The sequence below is a fragment of the Lepeophtheirus salmonis genome, chromosome 6 (genome assembly GCF_016086655.4).
Source record: "Lepeophtheirus salmonis chromosome 6, UVic_Lsal_1.4, whole genome shotgun sequence".
NCBI classification, from domain to species: Eukaryota; Metazoa; Arthropoda; class Copepoda; order Siphonostomatoida; family Caligidae; genus Lepeophtheirus; species Lepeophtheirus salmonis.
In genome coordinates, this window is record NC_052136.2 from 5,707,758 (window position 1) to 5,729,602 (window position 21,845).

A 21,845-nucleotide genomic window follows, 5' to 3' on the forward strand; every position below is an offset into this window, starting at 1 on the left:
ACAATAAAAATAGACTTTGGAATTTTTTTGTAATCTGCTTTGGTGAGTACCTTAGCTCGTTGCAAAAAACTCATCTAAAGTCAAATTATATATCAAGTAGTTCCCTTTCATATATGAGTTGAACTAAATCCCTGCGTGATTTAATTCATTTTTACATGGCAGTGTTTCCTATTTATGTCACTCTTAATCTGATATACATACAGTATATGTAAATGAATTATGCATGACATTCATCAGAGAGCAAACTTTACACACACTCGATGCTCCATCCCTGCAAGATTTCCTTTATTTGACTACGTTGTTATTTCTTGGATCAAAAATGGTGTTTCTTTTTTAAAACATCGAAACATACAGATAAACTTTGCCTTATTAATATAGATAAGTAATACTCAATGAATTTGTTCAGAATAACTAAGAAAAAATGTTATGTAACATCACTGTTAATCCATTCAACATTCACTACAAAAAAGACACCAGGCAACTACTAATACGTAAAGTTGACATGTTTGTCAGACCCCGTCTGACCTCACTTTTCAGACGTAAATTTTTGTGAGTCTTGGTTTTTTATGTTGTATTATAGTTATGCAAGTTTTGTCTATGTACCTTATGGGGTGAAAAATGTAAATTTTACGGTTTTTCGGGTTACTTTTTGGGGTTGAACTAAAATTGCAAAGTTTCACTACAAGCAATACCATTGAATGGCTTTAATAATTGAATTTCAACAATCCACTGTCACCAAAGGACGTGAGGGCAAATTCATACAAGTTACACGGATTTTTTCATGATTATCTGATGTACCGAATGATCCATTATAATCTGAACACTTTGGGTTTTAAACTTCAACAAGATATAATTTATTAATGAACAATAGAATTGAAACAAAATTAATACTATAAATGGATGTGTGTCTGAGCTCTTTTAACCATTAATGTTGCAATGAGGGCTTCAGCTGGCAGCAGAAGATCTGGCATCCGCTGCAGATGTAGTACTCTGTCATAGCGTCCCAGTGCTGGCTGACAGTGGCTTGATGACCTAGATGTTTGAATGAAATACACTGTAGTCCTTCTCCTCGACATGCACCACCCCTAAGGTAATGTGAAGGGGGTTGGCATCAGCGATGTAGGGGGCCGAAAGTATCAAAAAATTACATTAGAAAATAATGATTGACAGCAACGACCGTGGTCAGCTGAAGCTCAGCGCCTCATACAGGCTCCTCCGTCAAAAATACAACACTTTTTAAAAATTACAATAATTGTTATATTTAAAAGAATATCATCAAATTTGGACACCTTATTTGTCTGTATAGCCACCCTTTCGCATTATTGACTAGTTATAGCCTGGTGCAGGACTTGGCACAGCAGTTATTTACAAAGCTTGGGTCTAAGTAGACTCAAGTAGGGATTATGGTGGCCTTCAGTTGGTCTTTGTTGTGTTTTTGACACCCGAAAGCTTCCCCTTGAGGTGAGGGAAACAGACGGAGCTGTGAGAAGGCAAAGAGTCTCGATTTTCAAGCTTGTTGAGGATGATTTTGCACCGGATTACACGCTTTACTCAGTTCAAGCTCTGAAGAAGAGTTCTCCTTTAAACATTCAATTTTAAGTCTTGCTTCACCAATCAGTGTATGGTTGTCTGCCTGCTATCAAATTCACGAGCAAACCCATTGACGGTCAGCTAGCCTCTTCTGCTTTCAATGGTGTCTTAACTACCTCAACCAATTCTTTGGCCTTGACATGGACCTTGTGGAAGCTTTTGGTGTGCCTCTCGTGGTCAACCTGTTTAGAGTGAAGTGGTTACAGCCCAGCACTTTAGAGATCTCTGTGGGTAATTTTCCATCCACGGATAACTCTGGAATTGCTGCTTTGTGTTGCTCCATGTTTTTGGTTATGAGTTATGACGCTCTTATCTATCGGTTGACTTTGCTTAACTTTTTTTTTTCAGTTTCTGTAGACAATTTTTAACAATAAATTATTAGGGTTAAGCATCGAACATTGCATTTTAGACAGAGGGCTCTGCATTAAAAAAGAAAAGAAAATATGAGTCTACATATTTGTTTGGCTGTAAATCCTAAGCATTTTTTAGAATGCGAGTTTTGTTGTTGTGGGCAACCTAAACAATGTTTTTATTGCAAGGTACTACCGCTAGGTCTTATTAAATGTCAGACAAATCAGTAAAAATAATGATGCTAAAAACAATGATGTAAGTCTTCGATATATCCATTTATAAGATTTGTTCCAAGCATAATGACTTGACGTTATCATATATCTCCATTCCTTTTGGGATTCTTTGTTATATGAACTAAAACTTTATACTAAATTTTTGTGATTATGTCCACAAAAGATTTGAGCCCACTACTCAGTCGATTTTTAATGGTAAAATTGTGCCAGCCTTTGATAAGATTACTGATTTTCTTTTTTAGTTCCAGCCAACTTAATTCTGAGGGATCGGAGCCCACCCATATAATGCCTAAAACAGTTATCAGTTCTTTGATAGAACAATATGGCATTTTCAAACCTCTTTCCGAATGTCATATGCAATCTGGAGAATTGCAGTCTCTGATTAATTGATTTTGAATCCCACTTTTTTTCCCCGAATATTTAAAATAAGAAAAGACAATTTCGATTTTTCTTTGTAATTGAGCTTCCCAGCTCGGTTCTATCTCATGATCATATAATCGGCATGAATATCTATTAGATGTTCGATATTTCCAAAACTGACACCGTTTACTAAATAATTTTTTGTCATGACTCTTCTATTGCAGCTACAAAGATTAGGACCGAAGGACAACCTTACCGATAACTTTTACTCAAGTAAATTGGTCTGCTCTCTTAACTTGCAACAATCACTTTCAATGATTATGTTGCTAGCAGTGCCCTGATCGGGTTAAAAACGGCTCGGTAATAGTATTTTCACCGGTCTCAAAATGTAAGAGTGAGAAAGGGAATGGAATGCTTTTGCAAAACTATCCCAATAATAGCTCCAAAACACTTGATCCTATCCACTACTTCAATCACTGTTTTCAAATTCCCGGAAATGTCAGATATTTTTTTTTAAAGAACCCTCTTCTTGTTATTTAGAGTAGGTTCAATCTAACTTTTAAGCACCCCTAAAAGTATTCTGTATGTTTGATTTCGTGTAGTGATCGACTTTCAATTGTCAAGGTTTATGTCATCTCTCTGTAAGGGGATCAGACAAATTAGTCATTTAGTTATAACTTGTGGCAGATAGATATCCCTTCTTTTCCATTTTATAAAGATACGGGACGATCTCTTCCCTGTATGTCGTAAATATCTTTCTCCCCAATCCCATCTGGCTCCGTGGTCTTGTTGTCTTTAAAGTTTGTTCCAATGTGTTCAAATTAGTGATGGGATGATTCCACAAAAAATTCCCAATGCAGTTTCCGATGCAATTCTAGTAAAAAGTCCCAAAGCGATTATGATTCCTTAATATTCTATATTATACATATTTAAAGAATATTATTTAGCTATAAATTTATGAGAATTACATACAGTTGATAAAATAAATCGTCTTCCTTTAAATAATCTTAATAATATTGATAGTGAGCTTAATTTTGCTGCATGAGTAATTTCGAGTTTCTAAAAAAAAACACCAGAGGAATTAGGAGCTTTACTCGTTACTCGCTTGAATACTCGTTACTCACTTAAATACTTGTTAATCGCCTGAATATTTGTTACTCACCCTAGCACTTTTGCTCGCTAAAAAAACTTGTTATAGAAAAAATCATATTTTTTAAAGAATTAGTGAAACTTGCAATTTAAAAATTGTTTTCCTAATTTATTTTCCAAGATTACCTTAAAAATTAGTTAAACTATTTGAATCATAGTCATAAGTGTAATTCAACATTTTATAATGTTTACACATCAATATTTTACGGTATCTCAACACTAATGTAAATCTTGCAATACTGACTTCCTTTTTCTGGGAAATTTAGAATTCAGATGTTTTCCCAGAGGCAATACTATGTAGAAACTGGTATCCGGAAAATTCCTACGTGGAGAATTCCTACCTATATTAATAAGCCAATTTCAATCAAATAAAAAGACAAAAAATAAAATAAGTCAATTTTTTTCATATCTATTTACATTGTATATTCTAAATTTATAAAATATAATATATACATATATAAACAAGAGATAATAAAACAAAACAAAAAAACATGTATTAATTTTTGTTTAGTGTTAATCCTATAGTCCAAGATTTTCCATCAAATTGTGGAATATGTTCGATCAAACGAACGAAGGATTACCACGGACAAACAAAAATGTGGAAAGATGGCTCTGTCGGTTTTACTCCAAAGTTGTTTGATGCCATCCAGTTCTCTGAAAGTTTACCGAACTTTAAAAGATGAAGAAAACTTGATCCTTCAACATCTTACAAGTCGCCCTCTGCCTGTTCAAAGCAGACAATATTGTGATTTGAACCAACTTATTGCGACTATTTTAATGAGCATGAGAATAGTTAAAATTTTGATTAGTTAGGAGTTATTGCTCATAATATTGCATTTTAAATATTTATTTCTTTTAAAATGGATATATGTTGATGTTTTTTATTATCCCATGTTTATATTGCCTGTTAATTTAGAAAATACAATTTTAATAGAAAATTGATATGCTTAAAAAATGGACTCACTTTATTTTTTGTCTTTTTATTTGAAATTGGCTTATTAATATCAGGTAGGAATTTTCCGGATTCCAGTTTCTACATAGTGTTGCCTGTGGAAAGACATAAATTCGGAATTCTAAATTTCACAGAAAAAGGAAGTCAGTATTGGAAGATTTACATTAGTGTTGAGACTTGGTCCAGCATAGAATTTTTTTTCGGTTCGGTCTGAAGTGATTTTTTTAGACCGATTCTTCGGTCCAGACCGAGGTCTAATACCGTAGACGGATTTTTTTTTGGTCTCACGTTATGGACAAATTTTTTTCCGGTCTTAATTTATGAACCGATTTTTTTTGGTCTTACCCTGTGGACCGATTTTTTTTTGGTTTCATATATAATGAGAGGCCGATTTTTTTTTAGACCAAGCTAGACCATTGATTTTTTAAAAAAATATCAAAACTACACCACGATATGTTCTAGAACAAATTGTTTCTTCTCAGTTTTGGAGCATTTATTATTATCAATTATTTTGTTACAATATTTATAAAATCATAAGATCCAAGTAATAAATTAAAATGGTCGTTTTTTATATCTTGACGGATATATTTAATAATTTTTTCTTATTAACTTTGAAAAGTAATAAATAGTTAAATACATGTGATAGATAATAATACATAAGAATCGTAATCGCAAATTAAACATTATTTCCCCGATGCCGATTCCAGAAAAAAACTCCCGATTCTCCGATTCTGATTAATCGTCCGATCACTAATTCAGATTATATCTCGTTAGAGAATAAATATGTTCTTTTCCTTTTCTTTTTAAGGAAATTACTTCTGATCCAAGCAACAAACTTCTGGAAGGTTTTACAAAATGCCCCTGCAATGTCCTCTTGCTTTTCTTAAACTTTACCCCCATACTCTATTCTCTTTATTACTGAGGCTGAGTAATTATTTTTTGTTGATAAGGTTGTTAATTCTAGGAAGGGGATTATTCTATTTCGGCCCTCGCTTCTAACTCGACGATCTCTGCAATCCGGAAGGAAACATAAAACTCAGACGTTATATTATCTTGAAAAAGTGAGCCCATATTCAAAGTCGTGACCGGTAATTTCATTCCCTGTAAAATTCATTCCCGGATATTTCATTCCTACTTTGAAGATGGATAGTTAGTGACGTCATACGGTTAATGTTTCTACACTAGTTAGAGGGAGGGCTCGAAAGTGGGCAGTCGGTACTGGATAGGAGTGATGACTCGAGATGGATATGAATGAGTTATGGGGATTATGGATTAGAAATGACGTCATGATACATCTTAAATATTGAGTAGGGATGGAATCCCGATCCGTGGATATTATTTATACCTTGGGAAACAGAAGTAAATCCCGTCATTACTCTTGTCCTTGTTCGTCGTCTATCACTACTCGCTCCTGCTCATCCATCGACCGTCATCAATTTCATAATCTTCCCTTCCTCTTTTCACAATTCAAATCTATGTAAACAATAAATAAGTTTTCTCAGGCCCCTCAGGATCACTTACTCTCCCCTGCTTCAAGTTCAGCTCTGGATTGAATCCTACAACAATCATCATCATTCGACATAGGAGCATGCTGGGACTCGTAAAAGAACTTTAGAATATATCCTTCATCCCCTTCTCATCCAATCACAAATGCTCAAACTCTAATACGTAGGTTTCAAAGCATTTGGAAGGAATCGGGGAATACTGTTGCTAAGGTACGTTGTGAAGAATAATTGAAATTCATATGCAGTCCCTTTCTTCATCAAAAGGTCATGAAGAGGATTGTATTAGAGTTATAGAACTAGAACAAGATGGGGATCTCGTCCATACGTCTTCATGCATTTGTGAATATAATATATAATATTTACCGAGTGTTCCATTGAAATCTGAACACTTATCCTTAGTATCAAGAACCCCTTCTAATATGTTATAATATACCCCGGTTGTACAAGGGTACTACTTGTCCAAAAAGTGGATCATTACCCACCACGTCCTGAGCATCAAGGACTCCTTTTGATATCCTATAATGCACTGTACCCGCAGGTAGTGCAAAATAACCGATGGTTCCAAAAGTGGGTCATTACCCCCTTACTTCTTTGAGCATCAATCTCCTCTTTCAATATCCTATAATACACGCCAGCTCATGGGTTGTGCAAGTGAACGCTGGTCGAAAAAGGTGGGTCGTTATTCGCAGAACTTATAAACTTCTTTTGGCATTATTCTTATTGGTGTATGTAAAGGTATGTGTAACTTTGGTAGTGGTTTATGGCCGTCATGTGGCCCCTCTGCAAATGGAGGGTTCGGGAGTTTTTAAATACTAAAATGTAGGCGAAAAAGGAGAACAATTTGAATGAACATGATAAAATTTGGGTATATCAAGATGACTACAGCAACAAGTAAATATATAATAAAAATTTACATAAGAATTGTTGATCCTATTTAACAATATTCGAACTACACGGTTATATATTTCATATAAATATTATTAGTGTGTTCAAAATAGACATAAACAAAAAACTGATTTAAATATACTTTTAAACATCGAATGTAATACTTTTAAAAAGTCATCTTTTTTAATATACCTAACATATCTGATATTACCTTAATACATCCTAAACATAAACACATTCACCAAATAAACTACTTTTTCAGCATGTTGTGCTATTATGGCATTTGCTATTACAGATGTGTCCCTTTTTTGCAGATGAACTTATTTGTTTGAAGTCTGTGCAATTGCTCCACTTAAAGTCTTGTTCATTTCCATCCGATAGAATTGATGTGGTCAGTCGCAATGCAACTTCCTTCTCTCTGGAACTTCATCAACACTGAGGAATGACTCCTTGCAAGGCTCAGACTGCTTACATTGAGCTGTTTTAATACATCATTTTTGTCTCTAATCTATAATATCCGATCTCTGCTACATGGATCACAACAGCCAAGACATAGTGGGGATCTGCTTTTCCACGGTCGATACTTGGAACTTGGCATACTGAACCAACCACTATATATAAGCCAACTTGCTTGCCTTGGTGTCACTCTGCTACATCCAAAGAATATCTTGAATGTCTCCATTTGCTCTCTCATATTATTTTAGAGATTGTGAGTGATGGGAATTTTCATACACAAGTTCAACGCGTCGTTCCAGGGTTGTAATATACTATTAGAAGGGATTCTTAATGATCAATGAAGTGGTGGCGGTGGCTAATGGCCCACTTTTTCGACCAGCAGTTCAATTGCACAACCCATGGGCTGGGGTGTATTATATGATATAGAAAGGGTTATTGCTCAACCTGTGGATAGAACAAGTAAAAAGAGTCTCGAATGAGGGTTTCCATTGCCAATGATTTGGTAGCGGGTTATGAGCCTACTACGGGCCATATTGAAATATTTTTTTGTACTTTAATATCTTATTTTTCAAGCATTATTTATTACTAAGAAAATATAAACCAAACTAGAAAAATTGTTTACAATGCAGGGAAACTGACGAAACTTTGACGACGACGAAAATTTGACAAAAATCATAATGAAAACGAAATAAAAGATAACTATGACGAAACAATGACGATGTCTGACAAATACAATATTATGATGCAGACGAAACTCTGACGAAGACGAGACGAGACTGAAATTAGCTGACAAAGTTAACACTGCTTTCCATGGAGCTCTTTTTGTCACTTTCCTCACAGCTATGAGCTGTTCTCACTCATTGGATTGCCAATCAAAAGTCTTATGTAGACTTTATTTATTCTCTACAGACACACAGAAAAATTGTAAAGACAAAAATAGAATAATCATTCGGAAGCAAACACATATAATTTATATTATTGACCTACACATTTTACAAATGAATCCCAACTGCTCAAGTGAGGGAAATTGAAAGGTTTCGTTAAAAATACAAACAAGTCGGTGAGTAAAAACTGTATATATAAAAAAGAGGAGAGTCACAAATTTCTATGTGAACTGACACTAAAGTTTTTATTCTTTTTATCATATCTTTGATTGAAGGGGGATTAAGAAAACATAAAAGGTTATGTGATTTTATGCTATAAATGCTGCGTAAATTTAAAAAAATAGTGTCATCCATGAATTTCTCAAAGGTAATTTCAACAGATGGTTGAGAAATCCATGTATCATCTTAGGTTAATAAAAATATTATTTAGTGTTATTATATTAAATAGTATTCTATCAGCCTTGAGTTTAATCTCTTTTGGACTTATTAATGTTATACTATTATCAATAATATTTGTAAGTTTATCTGTTTTTAATTGTCATTCTATAATTTTAAGTTGTTATACAGAAAAATACATCAATTCATTCAATACTGAAAGTATGTTGTTCAAAATGATAATATAGATAAGTTAAATAAACAACAAATATTTTGAGGAATGAGTAAAAAATTAATCGCCATGATATATACTCTCTATTTATTGTTATAGATAACCGATATTATCAAGCATAATTAATGTTTTGCAATGACCTTCATTAAAATAGGACTTCGTCTAAAAAATATTTAATGAGCGTACATAAATAATTCTGAATGTTATTTTGAACAAAATCTCAAACTTCAGAGAAGTTATTTTGAAAATTTTACTTTATAATAACAGTTTGAATCAAAAATACACTTAATGTTTTCAGAGTAAATAATTAATTAAATAAAAGATTTAAAATTTTATTAACAGAATTAATACATATTCATACGAAATTTAACTTATCACAAGTTTCACGTTGGCATCTCCATATAAAGGGTTATATTTATCATATAATTCCTTTAAATCATTTACATAAATGCGATGAAGATTTTCAATCATTTCAATGGAGGGGTTTGGATCCATTATCACAGGTATTGGCTTACCAATTACAACATGTAGTGGAACACGGAGAGGAAGGAAACCGAAAGAATATTGGAATATCCCTCGACCAAAAAATATAAGTGGAACAAATCCAAATATTCTTTCGAAGAACAATTGAATTTTCTTTAACAGTGGATGTTCAAACTGATGATAAAGTTTATTCTCTCCAAAAGTGAAGGACGGGATGAGATCAACACCAGTACGAATAGCCATTTTAATAAAACCTTTTCTTTTCTCCAAATAGAGTGTATGTACGTCCTTATGATCTCCGAGATTCATTGCTTCCATAGCACCGCCAACGATAAGTACATGGATTAAACCCTTCCCATTTCTGTAAAATAATTATTGGAGTAAACAAAAGGAGTTTATGTAAAAATCCCTATTCGTCCCAACGAACCTCAAAGCAATTTCCATACTCTCTTTTGAACAAGAGACGGATCCAAAGGACGTATTTAGTTCTCTAATGAACGGTATAATAAAAATACCGGATGTAGCAATTACTCTAGATTTTATATTCGGATAAATATCTATTAAATCCTTGTCATTCGTTCCAAATGCTGCAAATACACCTGAAGCCATAAAACCGTGCGGATGACTTCCAAGCAAATAACCTAAATAAAAATACGTATTATAATTATTCAAGGCATCTTCAGTTACTCAAATTTTGCATTAATAATTTTCCTTCGTGCAATACATTAGGAGATTTGATAATAAATCAAGAAAAATCCTGGTGAGTGTGTAGTTGAAATGAAATAATAAATAATAGGTTTCAAAGGCTTTAGTCACTCTATTAGTAGTCCAAAATGTGTATGACGATAACAACAGTTTAAAATTGAAAACAAGGTTAGTGCATACTGAGTTTGCACAAACAAATACGAAGTACTGACATAAAATTAACGTACCTTTATTCGGATCGAGATCAGTGGTTTTGATAACTTTGACAGGGAAATAATCCTTGAAATACTTCCAAATCCGCCAATTTCGAACATTGAGACATATACTTCTAAGAATTGAACCAATGGAAGATTAACTCTGAAAAAACCGTAGCAAATATCTACCCATGAATATTCCGCCCTCCATTGAAAGGAGTTCGAATGTCATAGATTAGCCATGCGATGTACGGCCAAAATATCCATTGTGCTCGAGAGGTCCACAAAAGATACAAAAAGAGGATATAACCCAGAGGAAATCCAATGACAATGATGCTGGACCAAATTAAAGCTGCAATTGTTTGCAGACGGCGCTCAAATGGAATGGAAAGTGGAGCAAATTTAATGCCTAAAAGTTGAAATGGCTTCTGGGATCTTGATTTATCTTTGTCAAGGAAACTGAAATTGAATTATCATTGAATGAAATATTATTCGTTTAAATAATTATTAATGTTTTACCTCATATTAAAAGGTGTTCATAGATCAAGGTCTTATTAGTTACTTTATAAGCTATTACTTAGTACTAACACAACTGTCATTGAACGTCAGAATATATGTACTATTGTATAAGATTATGTATATGTGTATTGCAACTCGGAAAGAAAACTTATATACTAATCTTTATTAGGCAATACTCACAAAGAAGTATAGAAGACCAACAAATATGTAATTTAAAAAATATTTTATGACTAAGTATATAAGATAAAAAAGATAATTATATTAAAAGCGATTATTAAATAATATATAAATAGAACGTGCAAATATCATTGCACGTTTTACTCCAGTGTCGTTCTTTTTTTTAATAACAATATCTGCTAAAACTATAGCTAGTTAAAGAAAAAGACTTTTAATAATACAGATAGCTTTTCTATCTACACGCAACCTCGACTGTCGAGAAGAAAGAGAAAATTTTTTAAATATATATTATGTAGAGTTGAGTAGTTTATAAAGAAAGAAAAAAAGAACGCGAGGAGAAGGCCCTTTTCTTGCCCCTCAGTGGGTACGATACATTAAATTGAAAATTCTAGCAATAGTGACGTCATAGACTATGAGTGGTTACGTGTTTTGTCAAAATATCTTGCCCAGCAGTCGGTATAATACATCAGATTGAAAGTTCTAGCAAGTCCGATTACATGATGGTCTAACTTTGTATTTCTGTTAACCTTGATGTAGACAAGGTTTTTGCAAAAACACTTTTCACTCAATATGGACACCTATTTTATCAATCACAGCCTTTACAGGTCACCTGAAGGTCATTCAGAAGTTGATGAAAAACTCCTGAGACAAGTTGTACCATGCAACTACTATAGAGGACTTCAGTGTGTCCTTCATTTGGTTGTGAGGTCCTGTTGGTTTCCCTTTTCAAAGTGCCCCGTATAGAAAAGTCCTGTGCTTTCAAATCTGGAGAGGAAGGGAGCCATATATCTTGTGACCAGAATCGAGCTATGTTATCATCGCAGAACTTTTGCACTTGATGGACGTGGGAGAGGTGGTGCCGTCCTGAGTCCACACGTAGTTACACTCAAGGTAGTTGGTCTTCAGCCATGGTAAGATGGTGTACCTAAGGACCTTATAGCAGGCATCCTGGCCGATTTTCTGTCCAGCCTCGAAAAAGAACAAAGGTATCTTCTTTCCATCAGAGGCCACAATGCCGAGGACCATTGTTTGGGCCGGATATTTGGGGTAGTAAACTCTTTGGACCTATTCCTTTGTTTCCGCAATTGACCCATTTGCCTTAATTAATGTAAGGATTTTCTTGCACCTCTCGAGCCTCCTGGCTTTCATGCCCTCTGTCAGAAGTTGGCATGGGGTCTTTGTGAAATAAACTAATACCAAGTTGTGTTTTGTACCATCGAAATTGTCCTAGATACCACAGAGCCGATTCATCGATTTAGTGGGATCCTCCTTTATATTCTTCTCCAAACTTAACTTCGTATGCCTTCCTGACATCCTACTAATGTCTTCTCCATTTTTTATTTATTTTTCATTTTGGCCTACTTAAAAGCCAGGCTCATAGAACACTTAACAATGTCCGTAATCTTCATCACATCAACTCCAGTATCTAATAGATCTGCGATGCGCTTCCTTTTTCCGTTTTACTTGCTCATATTAATAACCTCTTGAATAGTCCAACTCTAAAGTTTGCCTGCAGAGTGAAACTATGTGTGTTTTGTGTTTGCATTTTTTTTTTCTTACTCTAGGTATTGAAAGACAATCTGTTTTTTTTTTTGTGGTTTAATATTTCATTTTTTTTATAGCTTCCAAATAAAGAAACTTAAGGACTTTTTGATATTTCAATTTTCAATGCATCACAAGAATGTGTAAGCAATCTTTCTACAATATAATGTCTACAAGCAAGCTACAACAACCCTCCCTTCAACAATTGTTGAATATACAGGGTTCGGAAGCAAAATGTGGACTATTAATAAATGCTAATTTTGTAATTAAAATAGAGAGGCTTTATAATTTTCTCCCGCATATTCCGAATTTCCTGTCCTTTCTGCATTAGTAAACAAAAATAAACATTTCTCAAATCTTTCATCATGAGTGAGCAAGAAGCAAAAAGGCAGAGGATCTCAGATCTTCTGGATGCCAAAATTAAGGGGGCAGAGATTAGGGACATTGTGAGTGCTCCATATATGAAAAAAAGGGAAAATACCTCTCAAAGAAAGAAGGAAGGGGGGGACACAAATTGAAAAGGGATTCTGAGTTTCTGGGTGACCTGAAGAAGAAGATCAAGAAGGCCCCCACAAAATCCATAAATCGCCTCTCTAACGAGTTTGACGTGGACTAGGTGACGATCAGGAGGACTGTGAAGGAGGACTTGGGGTTGTCCTCTTACACAACAACCCCACACCATTTGTTGACGGACACTCTGAAGGAAAGGAGACTGCAGAGGTGCAAGAAAGTTCGTACGTGGATCAAGGCAAATGAATCCCCAGTAAAAACTTTTCACCGTGGACCAGGTCTACAACCGTCGGAATGACCGTTGGCTCGGGGGATCACCCGATGAGGTCAAGGGGTGCTCCATGCAAAACATCCGCCCACAACAATGGTCTCGGGGTCGTGGCGTCCGACGGCAAAAAGATGCCTCCCTTTTTTCTAAGACAGGGGAGAAAATCGGCCAGGAGGCCTACTACAAAGTGCTGAAGTTCACCATACTGCCATGGCTCAATGCCACCTACCCAGAGGACAACTATTTGTGGACCAAATATGGTGCACCCTCACACATATCGGCCAAATGCCAGAAGTTCTGCGCCGACAACATGGCTGTTTTTTGGGACAAGGACATGTGGCCATCATCTTAGACTGATTTGAAACCGTTTGACTTTGCTGTGTGTGGCACTTTTGAGAGGGAGACTAACCGGTCATCTCACCCGAACGTGGACTCTCTGAAGGCCGCCATTGTGAAGAAGTGGAACAACTTGTCCGAGAAGTTCATCATTAACTCCTGCAAGGCTTTTGGCCGCCGTGTGGTGGCTGTTAATACTGCTGAGGGCGGCCATATTGAGTGAACTTGTTTAAAAAGTTTGTGTCTCATAGTTTTGTTTAAAAAAATTTTAAAATTATTTATGAAAATATCAAAAAATTGATATTTTTCTAAAATCAGTCATTCAGCCCACGTTTTGCTTTCCGACCCCTATATATGCAAGCAACATATAGTTTCCCAGTGTTCGATGCTGTTGTATCAAAAACAATTTTCATAACATTTTTTGTTCATTTTAATAAATCATATGTGACCAGAAACCTGTATTTTCGACTTTGGCACATAGTTGAGGGGTCAAAAAGTATACCAAAAAGAAAACAAAGAAAATTGGATTTTTTGTGAAAGAACATTGATAAAAAAAAGAATGTGCCAACGCTAGATATTCGCCAACTTTTATGAAAATTTGGATTCAGTCTCAGTATATCAAACTACAAGACTATTCAAATTGCGAGCAAGATCGAAAGAGGTTGGGACAGAGCAATCATCCTAATGCATGTGTCATACTTATAACTCGAATTTAAAGTTGAAAATAGGTACTGTTTTTTAGAGGCTCATAGCTTCAAGACAGATATAGTCCGAAAGTTTAAAAGTATCTCATTTGATAGCTGAAAGTTTGAACTTTAATTTCTTTTTAAAAAAGCCTTCTCAAAAACGTTCTATAAATTCTTGTTAATTTGAGATAAGACTACCCCAATATTTCAAGAATACAGCTTATTTTTTTTATCATAGATGAAAAGTCCATATATTTGTGTGCTATAGCTAAGAAAAGAAGAAAAGTGGAGGAAAGAGAGAGAAAAATAAAAGGAGGCGGTAGAACTTAAAAAAGTGTCTTGAGAAGAGGATTAGGTACAACCATCAAACTGTTGATGAAATTGATTAAAGACTATATTAAAATTTTAAAATAATAGGAAAACTATACTATATTAATATGCTTTAAAGTCAATAACATATTTACTTATTCATTATCTAGATTTTTGAAAAGTAAAACTGCTGCAACCAAAGAGTTGCATAATCCAGATCCATTTATATAGAATGAAGCTTAATGTAATTACTAATTAGACAATATATCCTTTTCTTCATTGAAACAATTACATACATATTACAATTTATAAAAATCTACAACATATACATTACAGGGTAGAACAGCAAAACGTGTACTGTTAATTAATGTTTATTGTTTAATTAATATGAAAAGGTTTAGTGATTATATTTTGATATTCTGTTTCCACCGTCCTCTTTACATAAACAAACTATACCAATAATTTATTCAATACATCATCATGAGTATAGTTGATAATATTGTAGAGAATAACGCGTGCAGTAGAAGGGGGAGAAAGACATATGGTATTATTGTTTAAATACTGATGAGATTATCATCTGCCTGCTGTATTATGATTATTTATATATATTATTTTATTATATGATTTTTGAGGGTATAACGGAAGAATTTATTAGCAAAATGTTTAATAAAAATATACTACGTATAATTGACTTAGACGGTTTTTATCCGTTACAGTGGATTTGAAAACGTCACATTCTATGAAATTGTAATTCATTATTAACCATATTCTCAGAATAATAACTAATAAAACGACAAAGTAAGAGTATTTCGAAATATATTTGAAGTTCCAAGTTCAAAATAGAAGGCTTAAATTAAATATAATCTACATACTAAAAAATAAACCATCATACATTTAAGTTAAATATACAAAATTAAACAATTAGAATCATATAACTAATAATAACAATAAATTATAAACACAGAATATTGAAATAATAGATTGATCCAAATAATATTTTCTTGTTCTAACATCGGAATTCAGTTCAATATGTCATAACTTTAGGTTGCAAAACACAAGCCAGGCGTGGGGTTTAATAAAAATATCATCATCCTTTTTCCTCATGTGCAAGTTGCATATACAATTGTGCACAGGATAGAAAAATCTCTACCGATAATATCTTAATTATTAATAATAAAGTAAATGTCAAAATCATAAAATAATGTTAGATTTAAATCCATATCTTCTTCCAATCTTAGTACGAACAGCTTCAAGAATCCCACTTTCATTTATTTAATGTTTATCTAGGAAAAAAAAGTTAATCCATGCAGTCAAATTTTAAACCTTAATTACTTATCTTAGATATAAAAATTATGTAGTAATATCCGGCGATATTACTCCTTATTAAGAGCATCAAAAAAAGACCCCTGGTGATTTATGCTTGTATAACAACATACTATTCCAATGAAGGATACACACAATTACTAATTATAATGCTACACCCAATGTAACTACCTCCGTTGTTGTGACCATTTAAGCCGTTGTTTTTGCCTTTTATGAGTTTTTCGAACATCATTTCTTGGAGCTTATGAACCATAGCTAATCCTTAAGTGACAAAAAAGTAATATTTATAGACTATGTAATATTGGAAAACCTAATGAGCATACCAAAGTATTAAAGCGAAGTAAGTAGTCTCAGACAAACTAGTTGCAAACCATCCAAAGCTACTACCCCCGTTGTTGTGACCATTTAAGCAGTTGTTTTTGCCCATTACTGAGTTGTGTATCATAATTCTTGATATGTTTAGCTAAAATAAAATCATATTTTATGGTTAGATTTAAAAAAAAAATTGAATACTTACTGTGAGATAGTACAAAATTCAGAGTTCCATTTCGATATTCGTAAATACTTTTTACTGATAACATGATCATCATTTGGTGTGGATGACTCAAAACATTTTTATATGTACATCAGTACCAACATCCTCCATTAATTTAATGATGGTTCCTCGGGAAGGGATATGTTTACCCTTGTATTTCTCCATAAATTTTTTGAACGTAGATGATTAGCAATGGATAAGGTTATATTACATGCAATAAGCATCGTTGTGAGATCAAAGTTAAAGTCTGACTTGATGTATTCATCGTCAAATTGATTTTATAGATGAATATCCATACTGTTGTTATGAGATGAGGATAATGAGTGGCGTGTAATTCTAGACAGGGGACTAAAGGCACATTTATATCGACAAATCCGACAAACCATCTGTTTCTCATCCGGTAAGTATTTTCCAAATTCCTGGGCCTCCATTTTCATAAATCCAGACAGAAGGCGACGTCATTTTGGAGATTTTATTCAGTTCTCTATCGACTATCACCATCTCATATTATATTAATATTGAATAATAAAGGCGGGAATGATAACGTTCATGATTGATAGAAGAAGATGTATATTATTTAATCAATGATGCCATAAGTCATTCTTCTTTTCTCCTCGCACGCTTTTCTATTCTTACCAAAATTATCACCCTTAGCCATAAGTAATTCTTCTTTTCTCCTCGCACGCTTTTCTATTCTTACCAAAATTATCACCCTTAGTTATTATGAAGAAATAATTCAGCTCACACTTGTTTATCTTGGTGAAGCACCTCTGAAATTAAAAAAAATAATCAAAGACTCTCAAGGAGCTCTTCAAAATGCTCGGTGTATGGCAAAAATGCTACACTTGCTTAAAACAATACTACCATAAGCTCGAATAAATGTATTGCCTCAAGGAACAGTTTTTTTATCCTGGAAAATTGAAAAAACTAAAACAATTTGTACTTTTCTTTGTATATCGTTATATTCCTTGGTGAATGACTGATCAATCTTCAACTTTTGCTCCTATAAATGATTTAAATCTAATTCCTACTATCCTAGAATATCAAAATGTAAAACCTACTTTGTCAAGAGTCGCTATTAAAACAATGCATATGTTTGAAAACCTATCTGTTGTAAATGATGCCATAGAGAGGAGTGAAGCCTTGCAATGGCTATATAGGCAAATCAAAAAATGAGCAAAACTTTCAAAACATAGAACAATTAGTCGATAATTATCGTCGTCGCATACCAAACCAGCGAAAATATAAATGATGGTATCTAACTCTATGTGAATAAGAGAATCCTTTATTGGAAATATAAATTATTCAGATTTGTTAAGCACTACATGATTGTTTATGTCATTGAATAAAATTAAAATAATCCAAAATGTTTAATCCAAATGTGCCAATGTAAGATATTGTCCAATTTTCACTAAATTTTGGAGAGTTGCTCTGAAGGTAAAGTCTCAAGACCAGAACAAAGGCCGATCACATCTTGTAACTTTTTGAAAAAAGATGGGGCAGTGCGATCCCCCTAACATACATTTAACAAAATGGTTATATAATTTATCCCTATCTTCAACACCGAGCTCTCAAAAAAACTTTTTATCTTTAAAAAAACCATATTTTTTCTTAAAATTAGATGTACAGGGTCGTCCGAAGGGAATGGGAGACCCCCCCCCCAATTAGGCATTTTTGTTTTTTTACTAGAAAATTTAATTTAATTTTTCACATTTTTTTTCCAAAAAAATTAATGGCTTTTTGAAATTTTTCTCCAAAAATTTAATATTTGAAATTTAAGTTTTCAAATTTTATTTTTTGTGAACAACTATTGATTTTGAATAATTTTTTCTTAAAAAAAATAAATTATTAGAAACTTTTTTCCAAAATTTCTTATTTTCTGTTAATAGCTGTGAATTTTTTTAATTTTTTCACAAAAATTTTATATTTGAAACTTAATTTTGGATTTTTTTTTCCAAAAAAAATAATTTTTTGTAAGCAGGTATGGATTTTTGAAATTAAAAAAAAAAAAAATTGTAAGCAGCTGTGGATTTTTGAAATTTAAAAAAAAAAATGTAATATTTGAATTTTTCTTTTTAAATTTAATATTTAAAAGTTTCTTCCTGAAAATTAAATTTTTTGTATTTTTTTCAAAGAAATTAAATTTTTTGTATTTTTTTTCAAAAAATTTTCAAAAAAAAAAATATAGATATATATAACCATGCTGACACCCCTGATATAAGTAATGTAATTGACTTATTTATATTTAATTTCTGAACTTTTCTTGCTTCTAAAATATTCTTTACTTTCTACAATTAGTCGAATAATTGTTTTAATTATTTTAAAGTTCGAAACATTTCATACAAGGTTACATTGCATATTTATTAAATATTTCTATAAGAAAATTAAAAGTTAAACGGAAAAAATTAATCAAAGTCGAACCTTTTTTTTCGGCAATTATTTAAATTGTAATATATATTATAAACGTTTCGTGAAATTATTTTTCTTATCTTTTCGATGTTTTCAGAGTTCTGTTTAATTCATAAAGTAGAAAAAATAAATTGGACTTACATGCTATATGAAGGGCTGAATTGGTAGCGAACTTAGCGAAATAAAATGATACTATTATATGAATACTCATGGTCTTTTACAGATGTAGAACTATGCAAACGAATCCAAGTTGCTATAATTATATCTTGAGTGAATTAATAAATTAGCTTTGATCCATTTGGTTCAAATAGGGAGTTAGGAATTAGGAATCATGCTTCTAATCGTAAAGTGTTGATAATAAATATTTTAACAAAGGCTAAAACTATAAACCGCCCAGATACAGTCCTGGTTTCAACGATGTTAAATCAAATAATATTTTAATACCTCAAAACCCGACTTTTTTTTACTTCGATTCAAATCACATAGAATGATTTATCTGCGACTCATCATTTCAAATTATTCGATACCCACTCCATGCCTGTTAAAATTAAATTATATTAGATAATCAGGTATGTGTGTAGTAATTTATTGAGATATATATATTAGGTTGGGGAAAAAATAATTTCACATTTTCCACTTATTTTAATGCTTTATAATAAGTGTTACAATAGTTTGATTTAAGCCAAGTATGTCCCGTTCTGTATGATAATTTGTTACCAACAAAAATCCAACTTCATAATGTCCCTATTGGGGAAAAAATTATTTAACAGACCTCTATTGAGGGCAAATTTGCCCCCCCCCCCCACGCGTTTTGACCATAGAAAGAACCAAGTGGTAATCCCTTGGAGATTTGTCCAGACTGTAGGGTGGATGCATAAGTACTTCCCATCCGATCTCCCGGAGCTTCATCAAAGATATATGCGGCCTGGCGTTGTCTTGATGATTTTCTACTACAAATGGTTCAAAATAGTTTTATGATCAATTTTGAGCTGCTGGGTGATGCTTCGACTGCCAACATGACGGACTATCACGATATTTCCCAATATTTTATCAACTTTTTCGACGACCATCCTGCCAGTGCATGGTGCATCATTAACCTCCGCTACACTAGAATGAAGTCGCTCTAACCACTGTTGTGCAACACGAACCGAAAAAATATCGGTCCCGTATACATTCCAAATTTTCTTGCTAACTTTTGACGCGTTTTTCCCTTTCAAGTAGTAAAAATTTAAAATATTGCGAATTTTTTCCTTTCAAACGTCAAAACTCGACGCACGATAACTCAAGAGTGAACTAGCCAAGTTCACAAGTTTTGCATAACACACTCCCACTGGTCAATGAAGCTCATCTCCAAGTCAAAAAATTTAGGTAAGTTAGCAGCTGTAAGAAAACAAACGATATCACGGGGAACGGCCCCATTTGAAGAATAAGAAAGTACTATCTCATCCGGATAATGCACTGTGTTACAAGTAAATCAAAACAATAACAAAACTAGATCTATTGTATTTTGTATACAGATTTGGATCTCAGCGAATACTGGCTATTTCCAGACCTAAAAACCAATGAAGAGGCTGAAACTGAGTACTATTTTTAGGGAAAAGATAAAGTGTTTATTAAAAATGGCATTTAAATGTTTGAGTGGCGCGAGAATGACTGTTTTGCTCTTGATGGAGATTATATTGATGAAAACCAATTTTGAAAAAAAAAAACAAACAAAAAACAAAAGAAAAACCGTGTAACAAAAATCTTTGTTAAGCTTGGGACTTTTAGCCCATTCGTTATAATTCAAGATTTTTGACTATTTTCACAATTGCCAGGACTTTCTACGGAAGCCAAAAGACAGTTTAAATTCGACCACTGCTGCGTTTTTAAAGACCAAGAATCCATTCTTATATATCCCAAAATATATAAATTTATATTTAACAGCGTACATCACATAAACAATTCACAAAAAAGGACAAAGTGCTTCCGTAGAAGTAGATATTGCACAACCCGTTGGCCGGGGATGTATCATAGCATATTAAAAGGGGTCCTTTTAATGCTTTAATCATACAAAAATCAAGTAAAATGAAGAATCACATACGGAAACTGCTTGGCAAATGAGGTTCGGTCTTTAGGGATCGGGCCTATACAGAATCCACCTCTAGTTTATATTGTATTTACAACCTGAGACCCGGGGTGGGGTGTATTTTTGGATGTTAATAGGTTTCCCTGACGCTCAGGCAAGTGGCTACGAGACTGCGATTTCAGCGTCTGACCCTGAATAGAGCAACTACTTACTTATCGCTTGAAAGATGAGTGCCATTATAATGCCCAAATATCAGTATAAACATAAAACCAACATGATAATGATTCTTAAAATTTTACAGTCCTTATTTTATGTTTAATATTAAGCAGGTGGAACAGTTCTTAATTAATGTACCGGGCAACGCCAGGCAAACCTACTCTAGTTACAAGTAAAGTGTATCTTTATCATCAAAAATAGTTATAATTGCAAACATTCGATGATACTTTGTAATAGTAAATAAAATGACACAATGACAGGGCCAGATTTATCATAATGACTGAAGGAGCTGAAACCCTAGAGCCCTGTACTGCACTTACCACAAAAAGTGTTTCATAGGTCCAGCGTTCCCCAACCTCCACAGGGAAATTGCTGAAACCTCCAGCACCCTTCTCCCCCTACACTATGGGGACTCAGCATACCGTTGATCCGGCCCTCGAGCTTGGAGTTCACCAATTGTCTGATGTAGAAATAACTTAACATGATAATTAACATCTTAAAAATATCTTTCAATTATAATCCAATCACCTCAAGTGGAACCCTCACGATACTTTTAATAACTGATTAAAAAGGAAAAACAACACGGATCTACT

At 33.4% G+C, this 21,845-nt stretch overlaps 1 protein-coding gene across 2 annotated transcripts; it reads right to left on the reverse strand.

Moving 5' to 3' along the window:
* Positions 1–9,290: 9,290 nt before the first annotated feature.
* LOC121119678 (2-acylglycerol O-acyltransferase 1) lies at positions 9,291–21,845 on the reverse strand. Of its 2 annotated transcripts, XM_040714412.2 has the most exons (6): positions 21,781–21,845; positions 21,573–21,727; positions 10,544–10,813; positions 10,388–10,488; positions 9,883–10,096; positions 9,291–9,816 (listed from the first exon to the last, which is right to left on the reverse strand). In XM_040714412.2, exons 2-6 carry the CDS (start codon positions 21,587–21,589, stop codon positions 9,339–9,341), a joined length of 1,080 nt encoding a protein of 359 aa, XP_040570346.1. In that variant the 5' UTR covers positions 21,590–21,727; positions 21,781–21,845; the 3' UTR covers positions 9,291–9,338. The 2 variants fall into 2 exon arrangements, with proteins under 2 accessions (XP_040570346.1, XP_040570347.1); XM_040714413.2 differs by lacking the exons at positions 21,573–21,727; positions 21,781–21,845 and adding an exon at positions 10,874–12,522.